Source organism: Gracilinanus agilis, chromosome 1 (assembly GCF_016433145.1).
Source record: "Gracilinanus agilis isolate LMUSP501 chromosome 1, AgileGrace, whole genome shotgun sequence".
Taxonomy (NCBI): domain Eukaryota; kingdom Metazoa; phylum Chordata; class Mammalia; order Didelphimorphia; family Didelphidae; genus Gracilinanus; species Gracilinanus agilis.
The window spans coordinates 757,034,123-757,058,448 of record NC_058130.1 but is presented as its reverse complement, the minus strand read 5'-3'; the positions used below and the strand labels follow the sequence as shown (position 1 = coordinate 757,058,448).

The window sequence follows — 24,326 nt, the reverse complement described above, 5'->3', positions numbered from 1 at the left end:
GAGTAATTAGACCCCTGTCAGAGTTTTTTGTTATAAAGATTTTTCCCCAATTTGTCGTTTCCCTTCTGATCTTGGCTACATTGTTTTGGTTTGTACAAAAGCTTTTTAGTTTTATATAATCAAAACCACTTAATTTACATTTTGTAATTTTCTCTAACTCTTGTTTGGTTTTAAATTCTTTCCTTTCCCAGAGATCTGACAAGTATACTATTCTGTGTTCACTTAACTTATTTATAGTTTCCCTCTTTATATTCAAGTCATTCACCCATTCTGAATTTATCTTGGTGTAGGGTGAGAGATGTTGATCTAAACCTAGTCTCTCCCATATTGTTTTCCAAATTTCCCAACAGTTTTTGTCAAATAGTGGACTTTTTCCCCAAAATTTGGCTCTTTGGGTTTATCATATACTGTCTTGCTGACGTCACTTACCCCAAGTCTATTCCACTGATCCTCCCCTCTGTCTCTTAGCCAGTACCACACTGCTTTGATCACTGCTGCTTTATAGTATAGTTTAATATCTTCTACTGCTAGGCCACCTTCCTTCACATTTTTTCCCATTATTTCCCTTGATATTCTTGATCTTTTGTTATTCCAAATGAACTTTGTTATAGTTTTTCCTAATTCAGTGAAAAAGTTTTTTGGTAGTTTGATAGGTATGCGCTAAATAGGTAAGGGTAGAATGGTCATTTTTATTATGTTAGCTCATCCTACCCATGAGCAACCAATTGCTTTCCAATTGTTTAGATCCAGTTTTATTTTTTTGGAAAGTGTTTTGTAGTTGTTTTCGTATAATTGCTGTGTTTGTTTTGGTAGATAGATTCCTAAGTATTTTATATTGTCTAGGGTAATTTTAAATGGTGTTTCTCTTTCTACCTCTTGCTGCTCTAATGTGTTGGAAATGTATAGAAATGCTGATGATTTATGTGCATTTATTTTGTATCCTGCAACTTTGCTAAAGTTGTTGATTATTTCTACAAGCTTCTTAGTTGATTCTCTAGGATTTTTTAAGTATACCATCATATCATCTGCAAAGAGTGATAGCTTAGTCTCCTCATTGCCTATTTTGATACCCTCAATTTCTTTTTCTTCACTAATTGCTACTGCTAGTGTTTCTAGTACTATGTTGAATAATAGAGGTGATAATGGACATCCTTGTTTCACACCTGATCTTATTGGGAAGGCTTCTAATTTATCCCCATTGCATATAATGCTTGTTGATGGTTTTAGGTATATACTGTTTATTATTTTTAGGAAAGGTCCTTCTATTCCTATACTTTCCAGTGTTTTCAATAGGAATGGATGCTGTATTTTGTCAAAGGCTTTTTCAGCATCTATTGAAATAATCATGTGATTTTTGTTTGATAGACTGTTGTTATGGTCAATTATGTGGATGGTTTTCCTAATGTTGAACCATCCTTGGATTCCTGGTATAAATCCTACCTGATCATGGTGGATGATCTTCTTAATTACATACTGGAGTCTCTTGGCTAGTATTCTATTTAAGATGTTTGCATCTGTGTTCATTAGGGAGATTGGTCTGTAGTTTTCTTTCTCTGTTTTTGATCTCCCTGGCTTTGGAATCAGTACCATATTTGTGTCATAAAAGGAATTTGGCAGGACTCCTTCTTTGCTTATCATATCAAATAATTTGTATAGTATTGGTATTAGTTGCTCTTTGAATGTCTGATAGAATTCACTTGTGAATCCATCAGGCCCTGGCAATTTTTTCTTAGGGAGTTCTTTGATGGCTTGTTCAATTTCTTTTTCTGATATAGGATTATTTAGGTATTCTATTTCTTTTACTGTTCATCTAGGCAATTTATATTTTTGTAAATATTTATCCATATCACCTAGATTGCTATATTTATTGCCATATAATTGGGCAAAATAGTTTTTAATGATTGCCTTAATTTCCTCTTCATTAGAGGTGAGGTCTCCCTTTCATCTTTGATACTATTAACTTGGTTTTCTTCTTTCCTTTTTCTTTATTAGATTGACCAGTACTTTGTCTATTTTATCTGTTTTTTCAAAATACCAGCTTCTAGTCTTATTTATTAATTCAATAGTTCTTTTACTTTTGATTTTATTGATTTCTCCCTCGATTTTTAGTATTTCTAATTTAGTTTTCATCTGGGGATTTTTAATTTGCTCACTTTCTAATTTTTTGAGTTGCATGCCCAATTCATTAATCTCTGCCCTCCTTAATTTGTTAATATATGCATTCAAGGATATAAATTTCCCCCTGAGTACTGCCTTGGCTGAATCCCACAGAGTTTGGTAGGATGTCTCATCATTGTCATTCTCTTCAATGAAATTGTTGATTGTTTCTATGATTTCTTCTTTGACAAATTGGTTTTGGAGAATCATATTATTTAATTTCCAATTAGTTTTTGATTTGCCTGTCCAGGTGCCCTTACTAATTATTATTTTTATTGCATTATGATCTGAGAAGGTTACATTTATAATTTCTGCTCTTTTGCATTTGTTTGCAATGATTCTATGCCCTATTACATGGTCAATCTTTTTGAATGTACCATGTGCAGCTGAAAAGAAGGTGTATTCCTTTTTGTTCCTATTTATTTTTCTCCACATATCAATTAAATCTAATTTTTCTAGGACTTCATTCACCTCTCTTACCTCTTTCTTATTTATTTTTTGGTTTGATTTATCTAGATCTGAAAGAGGAATGTTTAGATCTCCCACTATTGTGGTTTTACTATCTATTTCCTTCTTGAGCTCTGCCAGTTTCTCCTTTATGAATTTGGATGCTATGCCACTTGGTGCATACATATTGAGCAGTGTTATTTCCTCACTGTGTATACTGCCTTTAATCAAGATGTAATGACCTTCCCTGTCTTTTTTAATCATATCTATTTTTACTTTGGCTTTGTCAGAGATCATAATATCCACTCCTGCCTTCTTTTTTTCATTTGACACCCAAAAGATTTTGTTCAAGCCCTGAACCTTAAACTTGTGTATGTCCACCCGCCTCATATGTGTTTCTTGTAGACAACATATGGTGGGATTTGGTTTCTAATCCACTCTGCTATTTGCTTCCGTTTTATGTGAGAGTTCATCCCATTCACATTCAGTGTTATAATTATCAGCTATGCATTCACTGACATTTTTGTATTCTCCCCTATTCCTACCCCTTCTTCTTAAACTATTTCCTTTTAAACCAGTGGTTTGCTATTAAGCCGGTATCCCTTATCCCCTCCCTTGATTGACTTCCCTTTCTACCCCCTCCCTTGTTATTCCCCTCTTTTTGTTTTGAAGGCCTAATAAATTCCCTCCCCCTTCTTCTCCCCTCCCTTTTTTGACCTCCCCACTCCCCTGCTCCCCTTGGTTTATCCCTTCTGACTTTCTCAGTAGGGTTAGATAGAGTTTTATATCCCAATGGATATAGCTGCTCTTCCCTCTCAGGGTTAATTACACTGAGAGTAAGGTTTAATTATTGCCTCTTAATGCTCTCTTCCTCTCCTTCTTATAATTGTATTCATCCCTTCCCCATTCCCATGCCCTCTTTGTGTGTAATAGAATATCCTATTTTTCTTATTCCTTCAAGATTCTCTTGGTGTCCTCCCCTATTCACCCCCCTCTTTCCTACCCCCCATATCATCTTAGAGCATTCAGCACTCCACCCTTTCCCCATAAATCATTCTTCCGACCCCTATAATAGTGAATACTTAATAGTGAATAGAGTTCACTACAGAGAATTATACATAGCATTTCTCCACATAGGAATACAGATAATTAGATCTTACTGAGGCCCTTAAAAAGGCAAATTTAAAGAATTTTAAAAATTATGAGTTTTCTTTCTTTCCCCTCTGTTTCTTATTTACCTTTTCATGTTTCTCTCGATTTTTGTGGTTGGATATCAAACTTTCCATTTAGCCCTGGTCTTTTCTATGCAAATACTTGGAAATCTTCAATTTTGTTGAATGCCCATACTTTCCCCTGGAAGTATATAGTCAATTTTGATGGGTGGTTGCAGGCCCAGCTCTCTTGCCTTTCTGAATATCATATTCCAAGCCTTGCAGTCTTTTAGTGTGGAGGCTGCCAGATCCTGTGTGATCCCGATTGGTGCTCCTTGATATTTGAATTGTCTCTTTCTGGCTTCTTGTAAGATTTTTTCTTTTACTTGGAAGCTCTTGAATTTGGCTATTATATTCCTGGGCATTGTCTTATCTGGATCAAGTGTCAAGGGTGATCTATGTATCCTTTCAATGTCTATATTGCCCTCTTGTTGTAGAAATTCAGGGCAATTTTGCTGAATAATTTCTTTTAGTTTGGAGTCCAAATTTCTATTAATTTCTCCCTTTTCAGGGAGACCAATGATTCTCAAATTGTCTTTTCTAGACCAGTTTTCTTGGTCTGTCACTTTCTCATTGAGATATTTCATGTTTCCTTCTGTTTTTTTTTTCAGTCTTTTGGCTTTGTTTTATTTGTTCTTGTTGTCTTGAGAGATCATTAGCTTCTAATTGCTCAATTCTAGCCTTTAAGGATTGGTTTTTGGCTATCATCTTTTGGTTTTCCTTTTCAATCTGGTCATTTCTGGTTTTCAGTTGACTTGCCTCACTTTCCAATTGGGAAATTCTGCCTTTTAAACTGTTATTTTCTTGCCTGATTTCCTTTTGAGTTACTTCCCATTTCTCTGACCAAATCTTTTCCAATTTTCTCGTCATCTCAGTTTTGAACATTTCAAGAATTTGTGACCAGTTTTCATTATCTTGGGAGGGTTCGGATGTGATTGCTTGTTTTTTCTCCTCTTCTGATTGCTCGGTAGTCTGAATTTTCTCTGTGTAAAAGTTGTCGAGTGTTAAAGATTTCTTCTTCTTGTTGTTAATCTTTCTCTCTCTTCTGGACTTCCCGATTCTGGGTAGCCATTGTTATACCAGCCCCTCCTCAGCTTTATCCTTGCGCTCACGGTCTGTCTGTGGTCTTTTGGCTCCTGAGGTCTGAAGTCTGGTTTTTTCCAAGGTCAAGCCCCCTGGTGGACCCTCTTGCTCAATCCTCTGCCGGAGGTTCCTTTACAAGTCTCAGGGCGCTGCTTCCACAGTCATATACCCGTCTGCACTGGTTCCCCACTGAGGGTTTCAGAGCCTTTGCTCCTGCCTGTGTCCGCCTCCCCCCGCGTCTCCACTCACGCCTGCGCTCCATGTCTGCGCTCAGAGTTCGTGTGTGTTCTTTAGCTTTTTGGGGTCCTAAATCTTGCTGCTCTCAGGAACAGGCCCTGAGCTGCCAATGACTCGATGGGTGCCCCAAACTTGCTCTATTTCTTTTGACCTGGCTTTGGCATTGTAGGTGCTGTGTGTGTGTGTGTGGGGGGGGGTTGCTCAACCCACGATTTAGTGAGAGCTGTTTCACCCCTTTATAGCATGGAAATGCCCCGATTCCACGTACCTTCCACGCTGCACCCTGTTGTGGGGTCCCTTCGTTCGACTGGGTTTGTTTTTATATCCCCTTGAGAAGTCCTGTATGTTTCTGTCAGGAGAGGTTAAGAGCTGCTTTTTACTCTGCCAACATCTTAACCCGGAACCTGTTGTTTTTTTTAAAGAACCAGCTCCTAGTCTTATTTATTAGTTCAATAGTTCCTTTACTTTCAAATTTATTAATTTCTCCTCTGATTTTTAGGATTTCCAATTTGGTTTTTATTTGAAATTTTAAAATTTGTGCTTTTTCTAGTTTTTTAAGTTGCACGCCCAATTCATTTATCTTTTTCTCTATTTTGTTGATGTAGTCACTTAGGGATATAAATTTTCCACTAAGTACTGCTTTGACTGTATCCTATAGATTTTGATCTGTTGTTTCCTCATTGTCATTCTCTTCAATGAAATCAGTAATTGTTTCTATAATTTGTTCTTTGATCCACCAGTTTTGAATAATTATATGATTAATTTCCAATTAATTTTAAATTTCCCTCTACATGAAATGTTACTAATTATAATTTTTATCACATTATGATCTACAAAAGTTGCATTTATGATTTCTGCTTTTCAGCATTTGTGATATTTTTATTCTGTAGTACATGGTCTTTCCTTGTATATGTACCATATGCTGCTGAAAAGAAGATATATTCCTCTTTATCCCTATCCAATTTTCTCCCGATGTCTATTAACTCTAATTTTTCTAATATTTCATTTACTTCTTTTTTATATTAATTTGTGGTTCAACTTATGTAATTCTGATAGGGGGAGTTTGAGACCCCCCACTAGCATGGTTTTGTTATCTACTTCCTCCTAAAGCTTATTTAGTTTCTCCTTCTAATCTGGGGAATATTAGTTTTATTTGTGTAAAACTTTTCAATTTCTTGTACTCAGTTAACCATTTTACATTTAACAATGTTCTCCATCTCTTGTTGACTCATAAATTCCTCTCATATACACAAATCTGATATGTTCCCTATTCTTGCAATTTTCTTCTGATATCTCCTTTCATGTCTAGATCATGGCTTCATTTAGATCTTATCTTAGGGAATGGTTTAAGATATTGGTCTATACCTAGTTTCTGTGAAACTACTTTCCAGTTGTCTCAACAATTTTTAGCAAATAGTGATTTCTTATCACCAAAATCTGTATCTATGCTTTTGCCAACTACAAGGTTACTATATTCCTTTGCTACCATTTGTTATATGTCTGTCCTGTTCCATTGCTCTCTCTACTTTTCTATTTCTTAGACAGTACTAGATTCCTTTGATAATTGCTACTTTGTAATATAATTTAAAATCTTTACAGCTAGACCTCCTTCCTTTGCATTTTTTTCATTCTTTTTATAGTCTTGATATTTTGTTCTTCTGAATGAATTTTATTATCATTTTTTCCAGCTCAATAAAATAATTTATTGGGATGGCATTGAATAAGTAGATTAGGTATAATGATCATTTTAATAATGTTGTTCATGTTCATGTTAATAATAATTTTAAACTGAACAATAATTTAATAGTAATACCCAACAACAATGAATATTTCTCCAATTATTTAGTTCTGATTTTATTTGTGTAGAAAGTGTTTCATAATTATGTTTATGTAGGTCCTTGGTTTGTTTTGGCAGATATATTCCCAGATATTTTACTATATATTTATTTATTGTTTTAAATGGAGTATCTCTTTCTATGTCTTCTTGCAAGATTTTGTTAGTGGTATATAAAAATATTTATGATTCATGTTTATTTTCTTTCCTAAAATTATTGATCATTACAACTAACTTTTTAGTGGAATCTCTGGCATTTTTCACATAAACCATCATGTCATCTGCAAAGAAGTAGTTTCATTACCTATTAGCCCATTCTAATTCCTTCAATTTTATTTTCTTCTCATTGCTATTGCTAGTATTTCTAATGCCACATTAAATAGTGTTAGTGATAATGGGTAGCCTCATTTCACTCTTGCTCTTACTGAGAAGTCTCCTAGCTTATCCCCATTAATAAATAACACTTAGTAATGGTTTTAGGTAGATACTTTGTATCATTTTAAGAAAAATCCATTGTTACCTGTGCTTTCCAATGTTTTTAATAGCAATGAGTGTTGCATTTTGTCAAAGACTTTTTCTGCATATATTGATATAGTTATATGATTTTTATTACTTTGTAATTAATAATATCCATTATGTTGATAGTTTTCTTCATATTAAACTATCCCTGCATTGCTGGTATGAATCCTATTTGGTTGCAATGTATAATCTTTTGATATATTGTTGTAGTTTCCTAGTTATTATTTTATAGAGGATTTTTGCATCCATATTCATTAATCAATTTGATCTATAAGCTTCTTTTTCTGTTTTTAGTCCTCCTGCCTTAGGTATCAGCAAAATGTTTGTTTTCTTAAAGGTGTTTGGTAAAATCCCTTCTTTATTATTTCAAATAATTTATTTAATATTGGAATTAATTGATCTTTAAATGTTTGGTATGTAAATCCATCCATTCCTGGTGCTTTTTTCTTAGGAATTTCATTCATGGCCTGTTCAGATTGTAAGGTTTATTTAGATATTATATGTTCTTTTCTGATAGTGTAGGCAGATTTATTTTTTGGGGGGTAAGTATTCATTGTTTTTCTTCCATTGTTAAATTTGTTTGTATATAATTGAGCAAAATAACTTAATAATTGCTTTAATATCATCTTCATTGGTGGTATGTACAACCTATTCATCTTTTATGCTAGTGATTTGATTTTCTTCCCTTTTTTAACATATTTACCAATGATTTGTCTATTTTGTTTTTTTTCCATAAAACATACTCCTATACTTACTTATTAATCCAATGGTTTTCTTACATTTAGTCTCACCTTTAATTTTTATGATTTTTAATTGTTTGTTTGTTTGGGGATTTTTAATTAGTTCTTATTCTATTTTTTTAAAAATTTAATTCCCAATTCATTGATCTTTTTTTCTCTATTTTATTAATATAAGAATTCAGAGACATAGGTTTTCTTTTTAAACTCTTACCTTCCATCTTAGAATCAATACTATATATTGGTTTCAAGGCAGAAGAGTGGTAAGGGCTAGGCAATGGGGGTTAAATGACTTGCCCAGGGTCACATAGCTAGAAAGTGTCTGAGAGTGAATTTGAACCGAGGACTGCAGGTGCCCCTATGTTTTCTGTTACTTAATGCTTACACTATACCCATAGGTTTTGGTATTGTCAGAAAAGAAGAATAAGGGATAGGGGAAAATGCAAATGTTGTCTTTAAAATGGAGAGAGGAGAATTTGGCCATTAACCCCGGAAAAGATTCTAGAAGGGAAAGCTCTGCAGATGGGGGTTGGGGGAGTTAACTAAGAAAACCTGTCACTTCTGAACTGTCCTTTCTCTGAGCTAGAAGAAATAACACCTGCTCCATCATATTCTTATAACTTAACTAGTTTCATGGAGAAACTAGGAGGGTTTGGACTTGGAATATACCTAGGAGGAATATACCTAGGAAAATCTTCAGGTCTTCCCCTTTAGGGACTCACTTATGATCTAAGAACTGACTTTGCAAGGCTGACACACCCAGAAACTTGCTGCAGACAGGGTCAACAGTAGCCCCTCCTTCCCTTGTACCTGTTGGAACTCTAGAACAAAGCAAGTGGTTCCACTTCATTGGGCACTGTTATGTGACCTGACAAATCCATGATGGATTGACCATGCTGTGACCTGACAAATCCATGATGGATTGATGTTCTGGACTTGTATTTTCTGTATCATACTAAAGCCTATACATGCCTGCTTCATCCCTTAATGTCTCTCCTTGCCTATGTTCTGATGCTGCTGGGAGCCATTGAGTTCATGACAGATGACAAAGTCATGCATGAACCCCAAGAATTTGCAAAGCAATTCAAAGGAGGATGGATTTCCCACTCGGTTTCCCCTGTGTGACTTTTCTCTTATTAACACTCCTCATTATAGGAATTAGTATAATCAATATCTCTATTTAGCCCCAGGAACATTATAGGCTATTATTAGAGCCCTTACAGGCTCCCTACAAACTCCTAGGAAATTCCCACCTTTACATGCAGTAATACAGAATTTCCTCTATAAGTCACTTCACAACAAACCAGCAAATCGTGAGTTAATGTTAAAGATTTTTAAACCCTAACTTAAATCTCCATACACAGGTGCCTGCAAAAACAGGCTAAGTTCTCCCCCTCCCTGATCCCTGATTCAGTACAGTATATTAACATAAAAGAACAATGAATGAATTATGGAGAAATTGTCTTCAAAGGCCAGTACCTCCCTGAACTGTGCTCTCCACCTATAGCCAAGGAGACAAGTAAACATACCTTTGAGAGATGTTGGGGGTTGCTGAGGAGTGAAAAGTTGTTAGCAACAAATTTAAAGTATAACTTAATACATTGTCTCTAAGAAAAGATGTATGATGAGAATGGATTTCCATGCCAACATTATATATGATCTCAAAGCGTATAAATCAAACCTTACTCAAGGCAGAGCAGAGCAGTATTCATGATACCTGCCTGGCTGAAATTCAAACTGTCTCTCATTTGTCTTCACATGCCAACGCTGTCACACCACCTTGAGTCCCTGGATCTAGGGGAGCCAGCATCCCCCATTCATGGAGCCTGAACTTATTTGCCCATTATGTTTGTGTTTATAATTGATATAGAAATCATTGTGTATGCATTATGGAAACTCTTCCCAATCGACTATGTATAAAAAGGCTAGAGCCCCAAAATTCGAAGCCCAGACCTGAGGAAAGATCCCATCTGGGTCCACATGTGTAATAAATCTCTTTCCTTCTTTATTGGAGTGACAATTGTGGTTTCCTGCTTTCCTAAATTGAAAATTCCATAACAATGAGAGGGCAAAATTAAAGGACCCCATTATTAATTCTCTGCTATCTTGTTCCATCTATAACTCATTTAGTTTTTCCATTAAATATCTGGATGCTATAACATTTGCTGCATGTAGATTTAATATTGGTAGTGCTTCATTATCTATGGTACCATTTAACATAATATAATTTTCCTGTTTATCTCTTTTAATTTTAGCTTTTACCTAAATTAGTTTAAACTATTTTACTTTAAATCTCTCAGTGATTAATATTGCTTCCTCTGCTTTCTCTATATCAGTTGAGGCATAGTATATTCTGCTCAACCCCTTTATTGTTACTCTATGTGTGTCTCATTTTTAGGTGTGCTTCTGGTAAAGAAGATATTGTCAGGTTTTGATTTATGAAGCATTCTGCTCTTTGTTTTGTTTTATGGGTGAATTTATCCCATTCACATTCAATATCACAATTACCAGTTGGGTTTTTCTGCCATTTGTTTTTCACCTTTTGTCCTTTTCTTCCTCTCTTTTTGCTGTATCTCTCCTCAGTATCCAATTTCTTCTACGACCTCTCCAATTTGTACCCCTTCTTAGAATAGGTGATGACTTTGGAAGAGTTTGTTGCTTTGGGATGGTAAAGCAGACTGTGAGGGGTCCCTTGGTTCCTTCACCCCATGATGTTGGATTAGGGAAGGCCATATAAGAGAGGACTGAGCACAAAGCCAAGAGGAGTGGTCTATTCAGTAGGCATTAGTGACATGTCTCTCTTTCTGTCTCTCTCTCATTCCTTCAGCAGAAAAAGCAAAATCTAGAAGAGATATGCAAGGAAAAAGAATGAATTCTGTTTTGACCTAGATGAATCTGTTAAAGCCCTTGGACCATCCTGTGAGTCTTATCTCAGGAAACTCTGAGGAGAAGGGAGCATCCCAAAGGAAGCAGCTAGGAAGGTCAAGCACTTTGAATTAATGTTGCATGAAGACTGGAAGGGAAGCAGTGTGAGACAGTGGGGAAAAAATAGAAGCCCTGCAGTCAGAGCCCCTGGGTTCAAATCCTACATTTCATTCTCATTATCTGTGTGACTTTGGGCAAGTAATTTATGTCTCCCCTCAGGTCTCTGTTTCTTTATTTGTGAAGTGAAAGAGTTACACTAGATGACCTTTGAGGTCCCTTTCTGGGGACCTTCTAGACCTAGGATCTTTTTAGAGACCCTTCTGCACCTAGGATCCCATGAGTGAGAGAACTATGGATACTTAGCCTTGGGAAGAAACAAACTTTCAGGAGGTGTAGATGAGACCTGATTTCTTTTGAACATACATGGGGCTATCCTGTAGAAGATTGGACCCTGGGGGAAAAACCAGGAACAGTGGGTAGAAAGCTACCAAGAGGCATTTTTAACCTGGATGGCAGAGGAAAATATATTCCTAACAACAAGAGCTGTCTCAAGGTGGCACAGGCTACTTCAGGCAGCAGTGACCTCCACGACATTAGTGTTCTTCAAACAAAAACTAATTAAACACTCATTGGGTCTCATAGAGTATTATTCTTTCTTAAGAGTGGCTGCTGAGGCAGGAATGCCTGAAGCCATAGGCTGATTCCCTAGGCCCAAATCCCTTAAGCTCAGAGAAGCATAAAAAGGAAGTACTGGTGACCAATGGGCCAAGAGACCAGGGTAATATTAGGAAGGAAGATCATTTAGCCCTTAGGTCTGCAGGGTGGGAGGATCTGTCTGGTGATTGATCCAGAGAATTTAATGAAGCTGAAAAGAAAAGCAAGTTTAGTAGGAGCACCTTCTTGCTTCCTGACCTAGGCTGCCTTCATTTTTTGTTGGCTTTTTAAAAATTATTGCCATCTCTCATAATATCAATTCTAAGTCAGAAAAGTGGCAAGAGCAAGACAGTCTTAGGCAATGGGGTTTACATGATTTGCCTTAGGTAACACAGCCAAGAAGTGTCTGAGTCCAGGTTTGAACCCAGGTCCTCTGGACTCCAGACTTGGTGTTGTCCTCTGTGGTATCAAAGTGCCTCAAGGATGCCTTGTTCTGTCCCTAAAGTCATCCTATTATATAAATGGAGATTTCAAACCTTGGACTTCATCCCCCAGAAGTCTCTTAGTATTTTCCAAAATTCCCTTTAATCTCGCCTTCACCTCCATGTTTGCGTGGTCATGTTATTGTTTTATAAGTTATGTAGCTCCTCCTTTTTTCTCTCTTCTTCACAAGAGCAGTTGAATTTAGTTTAGTACCTTTTCACTCTAGTTTTTTGTTAGTTTATTATTAATAAAAAAAACTTTATAAATATAATATTTAGGTTTTGCATACTAATTTTCATCTCTACATTTATGTCCGACCACGAAGGGATAGAATTCTCAAGTATTTTTAAGAGAGATTTTCAGTTGTTAGTAAGTTTTTCTCTGGTCATGTCCACTCACCTGCTTTCTGCCAGCCCCAATGTCTGTCTCCCGCTTCAACTGCCGCTTCTTGAGGCCACCTGATTGAGCTGCTGCTGTTATTGCTCCTCCTGCTCAACCTGAAGCCCAGCTGCTGAGAATGGATCTGCTGCTGAGAGTCTACCAATCTGAGCCAGTATTTTTTTTCCCAAGAGGGTGATCTATAAAAATCTTTCCACCTCAGTCTCTTCACCCACCCCACATGGGTTTATAGCCTATTCTGGCCATTTTTTAATCCAAAGTCTTAAGCTGGCCCTGGGCTCCTGGCTGAGAGAGAGTTGTAACTCAGGATTTTTTCACAGGAAGGGGATTCCTCTGCTATCTTTTTTGAGGGCAAGGAAAGCCAAAAATCAATAGATTTAAAGCCAATTTTAGGAAATAAGCCTGATTTTCCCTTCTCTCTCCTCACTCAGAACCCCAAGGGGTTTTTTAGGAGCCAGTCCTTCATATACAAATATGCTATTGTTCTCCTGCAAAGTCTGGCCCTTCTCTCTGTTTACTCTATAGACAAACTTCATTCCCTGTCTTTTTGAGGAATATTGATATTTCAAAGCATGCTTGAAACTGTAACAATTAAAAATGATAAAGGCTGATATTATGAGGAAAAATATTTTAATTATCATGGCCATGTTGGTAAAAATATATAAGACCACACCTGACTATTTTTAAAATTGCCACCAGTCCGCATCTCCTTCCATCTTGTCTGCCTCGTACCAGAGAGAGTGTCTCAAGGCCCACCTCCAAATTTAAGCTGCGCTATATATTGGAGACGTCACCACGTCCAAAACCAGAAACCCATTGGATCACGGAAAATGTAGTTTCAAAGTCCCCCACATGTCCACAGAAAGTTTGTCAAAATATTGTTTAACTGGGATCCCCAGAATTCCAAATAACACAAAACTCTGAAACAACAGTTTGAGTTGGGAGAGATAAAAAGTGCAGCTTTGTTCTGCTTAATTCCTTTCTTGGGAGTTTTTATTTTCATTGGAGATTTCCCACTTTATTTTACTTCTCCTTAAGAATATGCAGCAACAAGCTAGGCTGTTTAAATATTTTGACAAAGTTTTGAAAATTTTAAATATTCTCAACATGCAGAATGGAGATTCTGCTCAGTGCAGAATTCTCCCTCACTATGATGAAATCCAGAGTTCTGACAAATGAAACCTGAATGGATAAATATATGGGGGAGGGGAAAGAACCTTAAAAGAGATCTGGAAGTTTATTGCTTGCTAATCATTTTCAGTTTCTTCCCTCAGGGTGGTAAACAAGTCTATTGGAATTGGTAAAAAGGATTTTTTTGACTGCATTGCCTGTACCTTGCCATTTGACTATGTTATTGTATTTGCTGATTGTTTTAAGGTCTAAATTTTTTAAGTTTACCTGTATTAATCTAATTAATATCTTTCTGTTATATGATTATTTTGTACCCTTCCCCTATGACTATATTGAAGAACATATCATTGTGAAAGCTCTTACACAAATTTTTTTTAAATTGTAAAAGCCCATAAGTCCATCTAATTCATTGAGGTCACATGTTGCTTACACAACTTACACATCTTACACAAAATTGTTTTAAATTGTAAAAGCCCATAAGTCCATCTAATTCATTGAGGTCACATGTTGCTTATACAGCCTTTTCTTCCTTTTTGCCTTTGCTAATTGTCACATACATGATGATGGAAGGACTCCATAAAAAACTGGTTACAACCTATATACAACTTTGTTGAATATGATTGTAATTTTAAGGAGTCTTGAGAAATGACTTCAGATATCTAGTAGTTTCTGAATAGGTGATATATATTATATATTACTTTATATATACAATTTACATTATGTATGTATACATATATAAATATATATTCTTTATATAGTATAAAGAATGTTCTCTTAAAAGGTAGAGAACCAAATAGAAGTTCCTACCAAAACTTTTTTATATATAAAGCAGGAAGTCAAAAAGAGCTCCTGTATGCACTATATTTTAACTCTTCAATTTAATTTACTTCCACCAGAACAATCTAGATTTCTTACCAAGGTTGAAAGATTTCCTATGTCTGTAGATTTGTGACAAGTATACATCAGTTAATAGGTTTTTCTAAATATCACACAGCAAGTGGCTATATATATATAAACTCAAGTGAATCATATTTGATAATGGATTTGTTTGCTATTATTAACTGGGCTATTGTGAATTTTGGGAATTTGGTACTTTATTTGAAAGTGCATTATCTACTCTACTACTGTTTTGTTTTTATATATATGCTATTTTGTAAAAATTATTTGCATTCACACAGTGGTTTCATGGCCAAGTTTAAAAAGGAAATGGATCTCATTTTTTGATGAGGAACCTTTGTATGCTACCTCTCCTTGCCTGACACAGTGTGTCACTATTTCTAAGCTATATATTTTTTATTTCTAAAAACATTTTTATTATTTTTTCCTTGTATTTTTCAATATATTATTTGAGTACTTTGAAGTACACATAATCAATATAATTTTTTATTTTATTTTACAGTAATATGATTTAAAATACATTCATTCTAATTAAACTGCATACCCAAAATCTTTATACTACAGAAATAATGCCACTGATTGTTTAAAAAATTATGGGACTTTTCTTAGTGATTCTGTCTGATTCCAGAAGGATAGAATACAAAAACAGCCACTGCATGCATAGTGCCAGTCAAGCACAAGGTCAAAGATACCAACCAATCTCAATGGGATTGATGTAATTTTCAGCCAAGCAAGAGGACTTGAACTTGTTTGGGGTTCAAGGTTATGGCTGTTTTGACATATGTCAGAGATTGGACTTCCTCTGAGCCCTAACCTGACTTTTGCTGCCATTCTGTCTCCTATAATCTAGTCCTTTTTCTGTCTTTCCTAGTGTGGCAAACTTTCTGTAGTCCTGTCTACTGACTGGGTAATTGCATAATTACATAAATCACTTTAATTAGGCCCTAATTCAAAGACCTGTTGTAGGTTTATTTTTCCCTTACTAAGATTTTTTAGACATGAGACTTTAAAATTTTGTATTTCATCCACAAGTTATTTTTTTCTCTTTAAATTGGATTTTTAAATGTTTTTTTATTTCTTTTGCCAATTGATTCATATATTTTTTTAACTCAGCCATGCATCCCTGAGTGATCCATGGTTCTTATTATTCACCTTAGAGGGGACCATGGTATTGTTGTAAACTTTGATTTGAATCCAATCAATTTTAGTATAAGAAACTTGCTACCTCCCAGAAGATGAACCTGTTTGGAGAAGGTGCCATGAAGATGCCTGCAGAGACCACATACTACACCAGAATATCCAGATTGAAATTTGGGATGTGAATTGAACTAGGGGACGTTGAATGCATTTGTTTTGAATGTATATTTTTATGTCAAAGGGGAATTCCCCCAAATTGGCTTTTTGTCATTGCAGCAATCATTGATTTTGTTCTCTTTTCCTTTTATCCACAAATTATTGCAATTCATAAGTTAATTATGCTTTCATAATCCATTGGGGAGACTGGTCTCCCAAAGGATCATAGGGAGGGTATGTATAAATGATGATTTTGAACCTTGGACTTCATCCGCGAGAAATCCTTTAGTATTTCCCCAAATTCCCTTTAATCTCTCCTGAGCCTCCATGTTTCCATGGTCACATTATTGTTTTATAAGTTCTGTAGCTCCTCCTTCTTTCTCTCTTCTTCAGGAGTTCAGCTGAAGTTAGTTTAGTACCTTTTCACTCTATTTTTTAATGTTAGTTTATTATTAAAACTTTATAAAAATAATAGGTTTTGCATACTAATTTTCATCTCTACACTATCCTGTGACAAAATCTAACCTGAAGGTTACATTTTCTCTCTCTTAATTATTCTAACCCCCCACCAAGAGGTCTACCTCCCAGTACTGGGTATCGTCACTAGGGACCCAAGTGTTCCCACAACTAGGTAGAACCCAGTTCTATGTAACTCAGAGCTCAAACCAATATCTCACCTGGGGGCAGTTGTGTTTTCACTTATCCTTTTATTCAAATATTTCCTGCTTCAAATAACAATTGTACTTCTAAAGCATGATTTGGTATCATTACACAGATCCTAGAAGTTATCATTTCCTTGCTGGGGATCCCAGCCCCAATCTTTCTCTCTCAGGTTCTCATTGCCTGGAAAGAGCTTTTCTGTCCATCCTTTGAGTGCCCTCTCTTTTTTCCGGTTTTCTTCTATTCCAGGAATGGACCAGAATGATGAGGCACCAAATGACACTATTCACAAGGAGGAGAATGGAAACCAAGAACAAGAAGATGCTCAATATTATTTCCTTATGTTCTTTTCTTTGGAGCCTTTCAGTAGGAGTGCTCATCTTCCTCGGGGGACTTGATCGGGAGGTGGTGGTGGTAGTGATAATAGTGGTTTGGGTGGTGGTGACAGTGGTAGGAGTGGGAGTAGTGGTTGGAATGGGGATAGTGGTAGTGGTAGTGGTTGGAGTGGGGGTAGTAGTAGTGGTAGTAGTGGTAGTGGTTGGAGTGGGGGTAGTAGTAGTGGTAGTAGTGGTAGTGGTTGGAGTGGGGGTGGTAGTAGTGGTAGTGGTTGGAGTAGGGGTAGTAGTTGTGGTTGTAGTGGTAGTGGTTGGAGTGGGGGTAGTAGTAGTGGTAGTAGTGGTAGTGGTTGGAGTGGTGGTAGTAGTAGTGGGGGTAGTGGTAGTGGTTGGAGTGGTAGTAGTAGTAGTAGTAGTAGTAGTGGGAGTAGTGGTAGTGGTTGGAGTGGTGGTAGTAGTAGTGGTAGTAGTAGTGGGGGTAGTGGTAGTGGTTGGAGTGGTGGTAGTAGTAGTGGTAGTAGTAGTGGGTGTAGTGGTAGTAGTTGGAGTGGTAGTAGTAGTAGTGGTAGTAGTAGTGGGGGTAGTGGTAGTGGTTGTAGTAGTAGTGGTAGTGGTTCTGAGGGTAGTGGTGGTGGTACTACGGGTTGTTGGAAAATAGGTAGGAGGGGGCCCACTGTCTATACTGCCCCCATTACCTCTATTTATACAATGTGGTGGGGAATAACCATCATCACAGTGGCAATGATCCAAGTTGTTACACATCCCTCTCCCAGTACAATTGATAGCTGAATTGCACCTCTGCCTCAGTTGGTGTATATCAGAACACACATTGTTCAGGCATATCTTCCTTGGGCCACACACAGTACCACTGTGCACTTCTCCTCTATCTTTGTTCCCTATCTCCTCTAAGAGCTCCGCTCCCCAGTACCAGGACCCCTTAAAGGGCAGTTGGAAATAGGTATAGTGGTTCTTGCCTCGGGGCAACTTCTGAATGTTCTGACATAGAAGCTTTCCACACTTGCTATCTTTGGGTTCACATTTTCGAAAGGTCCTGCGCATCCCAATACTTGTAGGGCCACAGTTCCCAATCCGGTCCCCCTTACTGTTCATACTCTTATAGAAATTATCTGGTGCCTTCTTGGAGCCTTTGCCAAAGACCTCAACACACTGTTTATCCAGATTCTGGCAATGCCCCTCAAAGCAATACCCATCTTTGCACTTGGTGCCATCTTGTTTGTAGACATCTGGCTGGCACCAAATGGAGGTTCCATTGCAATATTCAGGGAAGTCACATTCATGCTTGCTGGGACGACACACCTCATTTGCCTTCTGAATATTACAATTTTTGCAGCAGGGCCCAAAAGCACAAGTGGAACCCACAGTGAACCGGCATGTGGGAAGACAGCAAGGGTCCTTTGCACAGTTCTGGTTAGTTCCACAGTCACACTCCTCCCCTCTTTCTAATATTCCATTCCCACAGACTGGAATCCTGAATATTGTTGTGTCGCCTGGCATTCGAGCGAGGCAGCTTGAACGTATACTAAACATGAATGTATAGAAGTGCTCAAAACTGCAGTTGCTAAAAAGCTGCTGCTGAGAGACAGACTCATGCATTATGCAGTAATATTCATCACCACACATGCAGTATTCGGTATCATGTTCTATGGCCAGACTGTGGCCCAACTCATGAGTCATGAGAGAAGCAAAACGAGGCACATTTTCATGAGAGAAGGATAGAGCTGACACACCGCGCATAATGGAACAGACACCACCCGTATAGGTATAGCCTGCTTGGCTTCCAGTTTCATGCCCTACAATCAGATAGGCAATATTATGAAAAATCCTAAGGAAGAGATCATTGTACTTCCATGAACTGAAAAAGCTAAGAGTTTGTGGCAAAGTACGTGAAATGCTGATTATATCTCTCTCTGTCCAGACCTCTAAACCAACCCAGGTGATTTTGACTCTGATTGGAAAGACATAGGTATCCATAATGGAGATGGCTTCCATCACCATTTCAGCAGCCTTGGTCACATTGCTGTCCCATTTTCGGTACCTATTATTGTCTACCACAACAAATATTTTCACCTCCTTCATGTATGGCCATTCATAATGCACAGATTTTACAAGTGTGTACCCACTTGGGACCGCCATTCCTTTTGCTTCCAGATTGCTCTCAAATTCAGGTTGTTCTCTCAGAGGCCCTGAACAGAAATCTTGTTCATCACTTTTTGTTTGGTACAGGATGTGTTCAAAGTTACTCGAGGCATCAATGGGCTCAATTCTATACACTGTTCCCTCTATGTTGATTAAACCCTTGAGGCCTGAGCAGGTGCTGATAGACACCAGGGACCTCAGATAGCTTTCTACATACCCATCATAGTAACAATCATTTCGGAGAAAAGGCATGTCAAGGCTGAGATTCCCATTGTAATAGGTATAAATAGGGAAGTTGTTAGCAAGCAGCCCTTTCTTTTGTTTCAGGTGTATCACCAGCTTCTTGCCTTTCATAAATATTGAATAGGAGATTCTTTCTTCTCCTTCCCAAGTCATTAATCTCCTAGGGATGACTATCTCATAAGAAGAATACTTTGATCCCAAGACACAGTGAATGTTTGGAAGGAGAATCACTGTCAACAGAAGGAGAAATCCTAGGCTGAAATGAGAGAATCCCAGTCCATGACCCCACTCCCATATCCAAGGACACTTTGAAAGAAAACCGTCTTTCATCTTCATCCATGACCAACTTGGCTCCTTAGGAGGGGAGTCTAGAGGCATTACTCTGGCTACATCCCTAGACATGACCAAAGGGAAGCAAACGATAGTGCCAGGCTTCTGCCTTAACTTAACTCCTCACCTCACATCCTGGTCTTTTCAAGGACATGATTTGGAAGCTCTGTAAACTGTTCATTCTCATTCCACAGAATTCCTAGGATCTCAAGTAGTCCTCTGAATCCCTCTCCTCTTTGGCTGTTAGGTTTCAAGTGTTTGTCTTCTGATGGCAGCAGCAGCCCCCAATGCTCTCTAAATCCCTGTGGCCTCCCCAGATTAATTTCTTCTGCTCTCACAGTGGATGTATTGACTGCAGAGGTCCTTCCACTACCTTATCCCTGGTATGGACTTAGTGAAAAAAAAATCTCTCCCCCTTTATGTCCCATCACCAAGGAAACCCTCCCCCACCCTATTATTGCCCTTCCTATTCTTTAAACCCCAGAGTTCCAGAGCTGAGGGCCAAAGGTCCACATGGGTGGGGCCCAGGGCTCTGCTTAATTCTCCTTTCTTCAAAGTCAGCATTATTCTTTCTTCTCTTTCACATGGTCAGCTCTCTGTGACTCAGGGACTCCTCCATGCTAAAGGAGATTTAAGGTCTATCCTTGAGAGGTAGTCAGTCCCCTGTGTTTGAGGAGTCCATTTTGGATTTCCCCTTCAACTCTCCAAGAATTTGAGTCTGTCCCTATTTTCCCTCTGCCAAATATCACATGGCAATTGTGTTATGGGGGTATCTTGGTGGACTCCCCAGAGCTCCCAAAAATACAAACCCTGGAGGCTGAGAGAACATGCAAATGGAGGCTTTATTAGGTTTTGCAAAAGTAGGGCAATTCCTCAAGCTAAGAACTCAAGAAAATGCCCAAAGAACAGACCAAAATCTTCCCAATTTATAGAGAACACAATTACTATTTCTCCTTTTCCTTTCCTCCCATCCCATTCATTCTGTCATCTTCCAGATGGCCAGAATCTGTCTTCAATTTTCATAGTTTAAGGAACAGCCAATTTTAGGTCACAGGTGCTAATGCTACAGAATTTTCTGTTTAGTCAGGAGAGGGGCAACCAAAAGTCACCTACAGTAAGTAAGGAAGGAGATTTATTATGCTTCATCCCACAAAGGGATCTTTCCTCAAATTTCTTGGCCCTGATGAAAGGGATTCAGGGTATTTTATATACACTATCAATCTGGGAGGGTTTCCATAGGTTACATTATACATACATAATCAGGATTCCTGTGGGTCTCCATGGGTTATGAACACAAACATGAAGAGCAAGTACAGGCATTAGAAAATAGGTAGGGACAGACACTGAAGGGTCAGGTTGACTTCTCTAATCTGTCAACAGGTAATTTGGATACATAAATTTTAACCCCAGCCCCAGCACTAAGCACATTTGTTTTGGTGTAGACTTTAAAATTGTTTAGGGATCCTTGTGTGGGTAGGATCTGTGGACATAGTAAAAATGTTGAGTGTCTTTATTTGTTTTAAAAGTTTCCCTTATTATATTAATGTTCTCTCAGGAAACCCAGTTCTTAGGTTGACCCTTTCCATTCGAAATTGCTTTGGTTGACCTCTCCCACAAATGGATATGGAAGGGACTCTGGGTATTTTATATACACCATCTATCCGGGAGGGTTTCCATAGGTTACATGATACATAAACAATCAGGATTCCTGTAGGTTTCCATGGGTTATGAACACAAACATGAAGAGCAAGTACAGGCATTAGAAAATAGGCAAGGACAGACATTGAAGGGTCAGGCAGACTTCTATAGACTGTCAACAGGAAATTTGGATACCTCAATTTTACCCCTGCCCTTTGAGAAACCCCAGCACTAGGCACACTTGTTTATGATTTGAATTATAGACTTTAAAAATGTTTGGGGATCCTAGTGTGGGTGGGATATGTGGACATCATAAAAAATGTTGAGTTTCTTTGTTTTAGAAGCTTCTCTTATTATATTAAAGTTCTCTCAGGCAACCCAGCTCTTAGGTTGACCCTTTCCATTTGTAATTGTTTTGGATGACCTCTCCCTGATCCCCTGAGGCTGACTTCAGACCTCTTAGCAACCTACTTGCAGTTTGTCTATGCAGGTTTGCCTTACTGAGTTCTCCAGAGGGTATAACTGTGATAATGAGATTAAATCTCACCTACCCATCTTTAGATTTAATCACCAAAGGTGAAAACATCACCACTTAATTCACAAGTTGGGAAGTCTATAACCCAAGAGTGCAAGAGTAGGTGATGAATCAGAATTGACTGACTGCCCCCTAGGCAATCCTGAGCAAAGAATCTGTTGTGATTGGACATGCAAACTAAGAGGAAGGCAGGTGATGAAAAAGAAGTGCCTTTAAAAGGGAGGGAAAACTTCCTGTGAGCCAGTTCTTGTTTCCTGGAGCTGGAAGTTGAGTTGGAGATGCTGCTTGCTGGCTGGGACCCTGAGACCTAGGTGAGACTGTCTTAAATCTCTCCCTCAGAACTACACATGGTGAGTGAAAAAGGCTGACTACCTTAGCTTCCCTGGAGGTACTAGCCTCTGGGAGACTCCCTTGATTGGGAAGAGCTCTTGTGACTAAAACCTTCCTTAAATGACTTTTGGACTCTCACACTGGGCTTCTGGAGCCCTGCCTGAGTAAAGCCCAGACTTGAATACAAATCTAGTTCTTTAAGCTAGATCTTTTACTCTACCCTCTTGTCATCTCTCTACTTCTACTCTCTCCTATATTTTATAAATAAAACAGTAAAAATCATTTTAGAATTGATAATTATTCAATTCCTGGTGACCAACCATTTAAATATTAATATCCAACCAAAAAAACCCCTTTTTCCTTTTACATAAGAGACCCCCAAGTTCTGTCCCTTTCAGGAGTTGTCAATATAGCATGGTTGGCTCTTCCAGGGGTCAGTGTCTAGAGTAACCCAGAGTTTCAATCCTCAGAACTCTGCATAGGTGTTTGCTCACAGCTCTTTGTGGAGGTCTAATTTTGGTCTGAACCCCTTTCCTTAATTTAAGAGTAGCTTTTCTGGCTATTTAATAGTTCTATATTTTTTCCTAAATAATACAATGGCAACCCAGATGGGACTCTGAAGTCCCAGTTGCCTGAGCCACCCTATTAACAAGGACCCCAAGATGTGAGGTACCCACACAGTCAGGAGTCCAGCTAGCAGAGGGGCCAGATAAATGGCTCTCAGATAAAAGGATTCAGTCTTGTCTATTTGGTACTGACCCGCTCTTTAATTAAGGGAGATTAAGATGTGGTCTGTGGTTGCACAGAGAATCCACATAATCTAGAGCCTACCTGGGGGCTCCTGGAAATGGGAAGCAGCAAGTCTGTGTTCCCAGGAGGAGGTGGGGGTAGCCAGCAGCCAGAGGAACTACCTAACAATATAGCTGCAAATTATATATTTTCAAGATATGAATCTAGCGCAGACAAAGGTTTAGATAAGACCATGGTAGCAGAATATGATCCCAAGGTAAATTGGCCAAAATGGAATCTAGTTTAATCTGACTGCAAGCTTGGGGCTTGGCTAGATTTTGGGGGGCTGTGTGTTTTGGTGCATGTGCATGTGATTGAAGCAGTGTCTCTACTAGGAGTAAGAGCAGGTATATTGTAGTTCAGATGTGTGACTGTTTGGCTGAAAGCTGTGAATGGGAAGCTGAGCTGGAGTGTGGGAGCCTGAGTGTTCAATTGAAGTTCTGGGTAACTGCTTTGAATCAATCAAAATAGAGAAAGGTTCTTCAGAAAGTTGAAACACCATGGCTTAATGTTTAAGTGGTTGTAAATTTCTGTGAAAAAGCTTCTCAGAGAAGCTTAAGAACTTAAGTTCTGGATTTTTGTTCTCAATTTTCTGTGGGATTTGGCTTATATTGTATGTTTAATGTATTTCTTAGGTGGAGGCTTCGCTACTAATCATAAATGCTTATGATTTAAATGTTAATAAATAATGTCTGAAAGTTATGTTAACAGTTAATTCCTCCCAAAGCTGAAGAGGCAGGACCTGGTGATCTGGATATGGGAATATCCAGCAGTAGGCAAAAGAAGGTCCAGAATTCATAACTTTAAAATTCTAATCTTTTCTTCACAGTTGTGGTATGGTTAATATGAAAAATATTGAATATTAACAGCAGTTAATTTTTATTTTTTAGAAAAATTTTCTATGGTTATATGATTCGTATTCTTTCTCTGCCCTTCCCCAGCCCCTCTGTAGCCAACACACATTTCCACTGGGTTTTACATGTGTCCTTGGTCAAGACCTATTTCCATATTTTTGATAGTTGCACTGGGGTAGTTATTTAGAGTCTACATCCCAAATCATATCCGCATCAACCCATGTGTTCAAGCAGCTGTTTTTCTTCTGTTTCTACTCCCTTAGTTCTTCCTCTGAATGTTGTAAGAAATAAAATTAACATAAAAGGATAGATTTAAAAATATCATTGTTTTAAGGGATTTATTGAAAGCCATTTAGAAAAATGAAGCCAGGTGCTTGTTGACTTATTTTAAAGGGACCCACCATTAGCTGCTCCTCCCATCCTCACTCCTGATCCCCAATCACAAAGG

The 24,326-nt window shown here is 37.9% G+C and overlaps 2 protein-coding genes across 2 annotated transcripts in view; both read right to left on the bottom strand.

Moving 5' to 3' along the window:
* The window catches only part of LOC123256870 (disintegrin and metalloproteinase domain-containing protein 1a-like), a gene marked incomplete at its 5' end in the record, with an annotated part of 43,835 nt that extends 43,421 nt beyond the window's left edge, over positions 1 to 414 (bottom strand). Inside the window, one exon of the mRNA XM_044685427.1 lies at positions 390 to 414. Coding sequence (XP_044541362.1) covers positions 390 to 414 — 25 coding nt within the window. The remainder of the gene's footprint in view (positions 1 to 389) is intronic.
* Positions 415 to 11,533: 11,119 nt separating this feature from the next.
* On the bottom strand, positions 11,534 to 19,804 carry LOC123256869 (disintegrin and metalloproteinase domain-containing protein 1a-like). The gene is made up of 3 exons (XM_044685426.1): positions 17,698 to 19,804; positions 12,687 to 12,824; positions 11,534 to 11,601 (listed from the first exon to the last, which is right to left on the bottom strand). Exons 1-3 carry the CDS (start codon positions 19,802 to 19,804, stop codon positions 11,534 to 11,536), a joined length of 2,313 nt encoding a protein of 770 aa, XP_044541361.1.
* Positions 19,805 to 24,326: the final 4,522 nt, after the last annotated feature.

What these genes read in the sequence shown, in the direction of transcription:
- LOC123256869 (XM_044685426.1), bottom strand. Translation starts at nt 19,804, where the DNA reads ATGTCTAGGGATGTAGCCAGAGTAATGCCTCTAGACTCCCCTCCTAAG. An exon ending in ACCACATTGTATAAATAGAG is followed by an intron (nt 12,825 to 17,697) that starts GTAATGGGGGCA and finishes TCAGATTGGTAG; the next exon opens with ACTCTCAGCAGCAGATCCAT. An exon ending in TTGGGGCTGGCAGAAAGCAG is followed by an intron (nt 11,602 to 12,686) that starts GTGAGTGGACAT and finishes TTTTTCCCCCAG; the next exon opens with GGTCCAATCTTCTACAGGAT.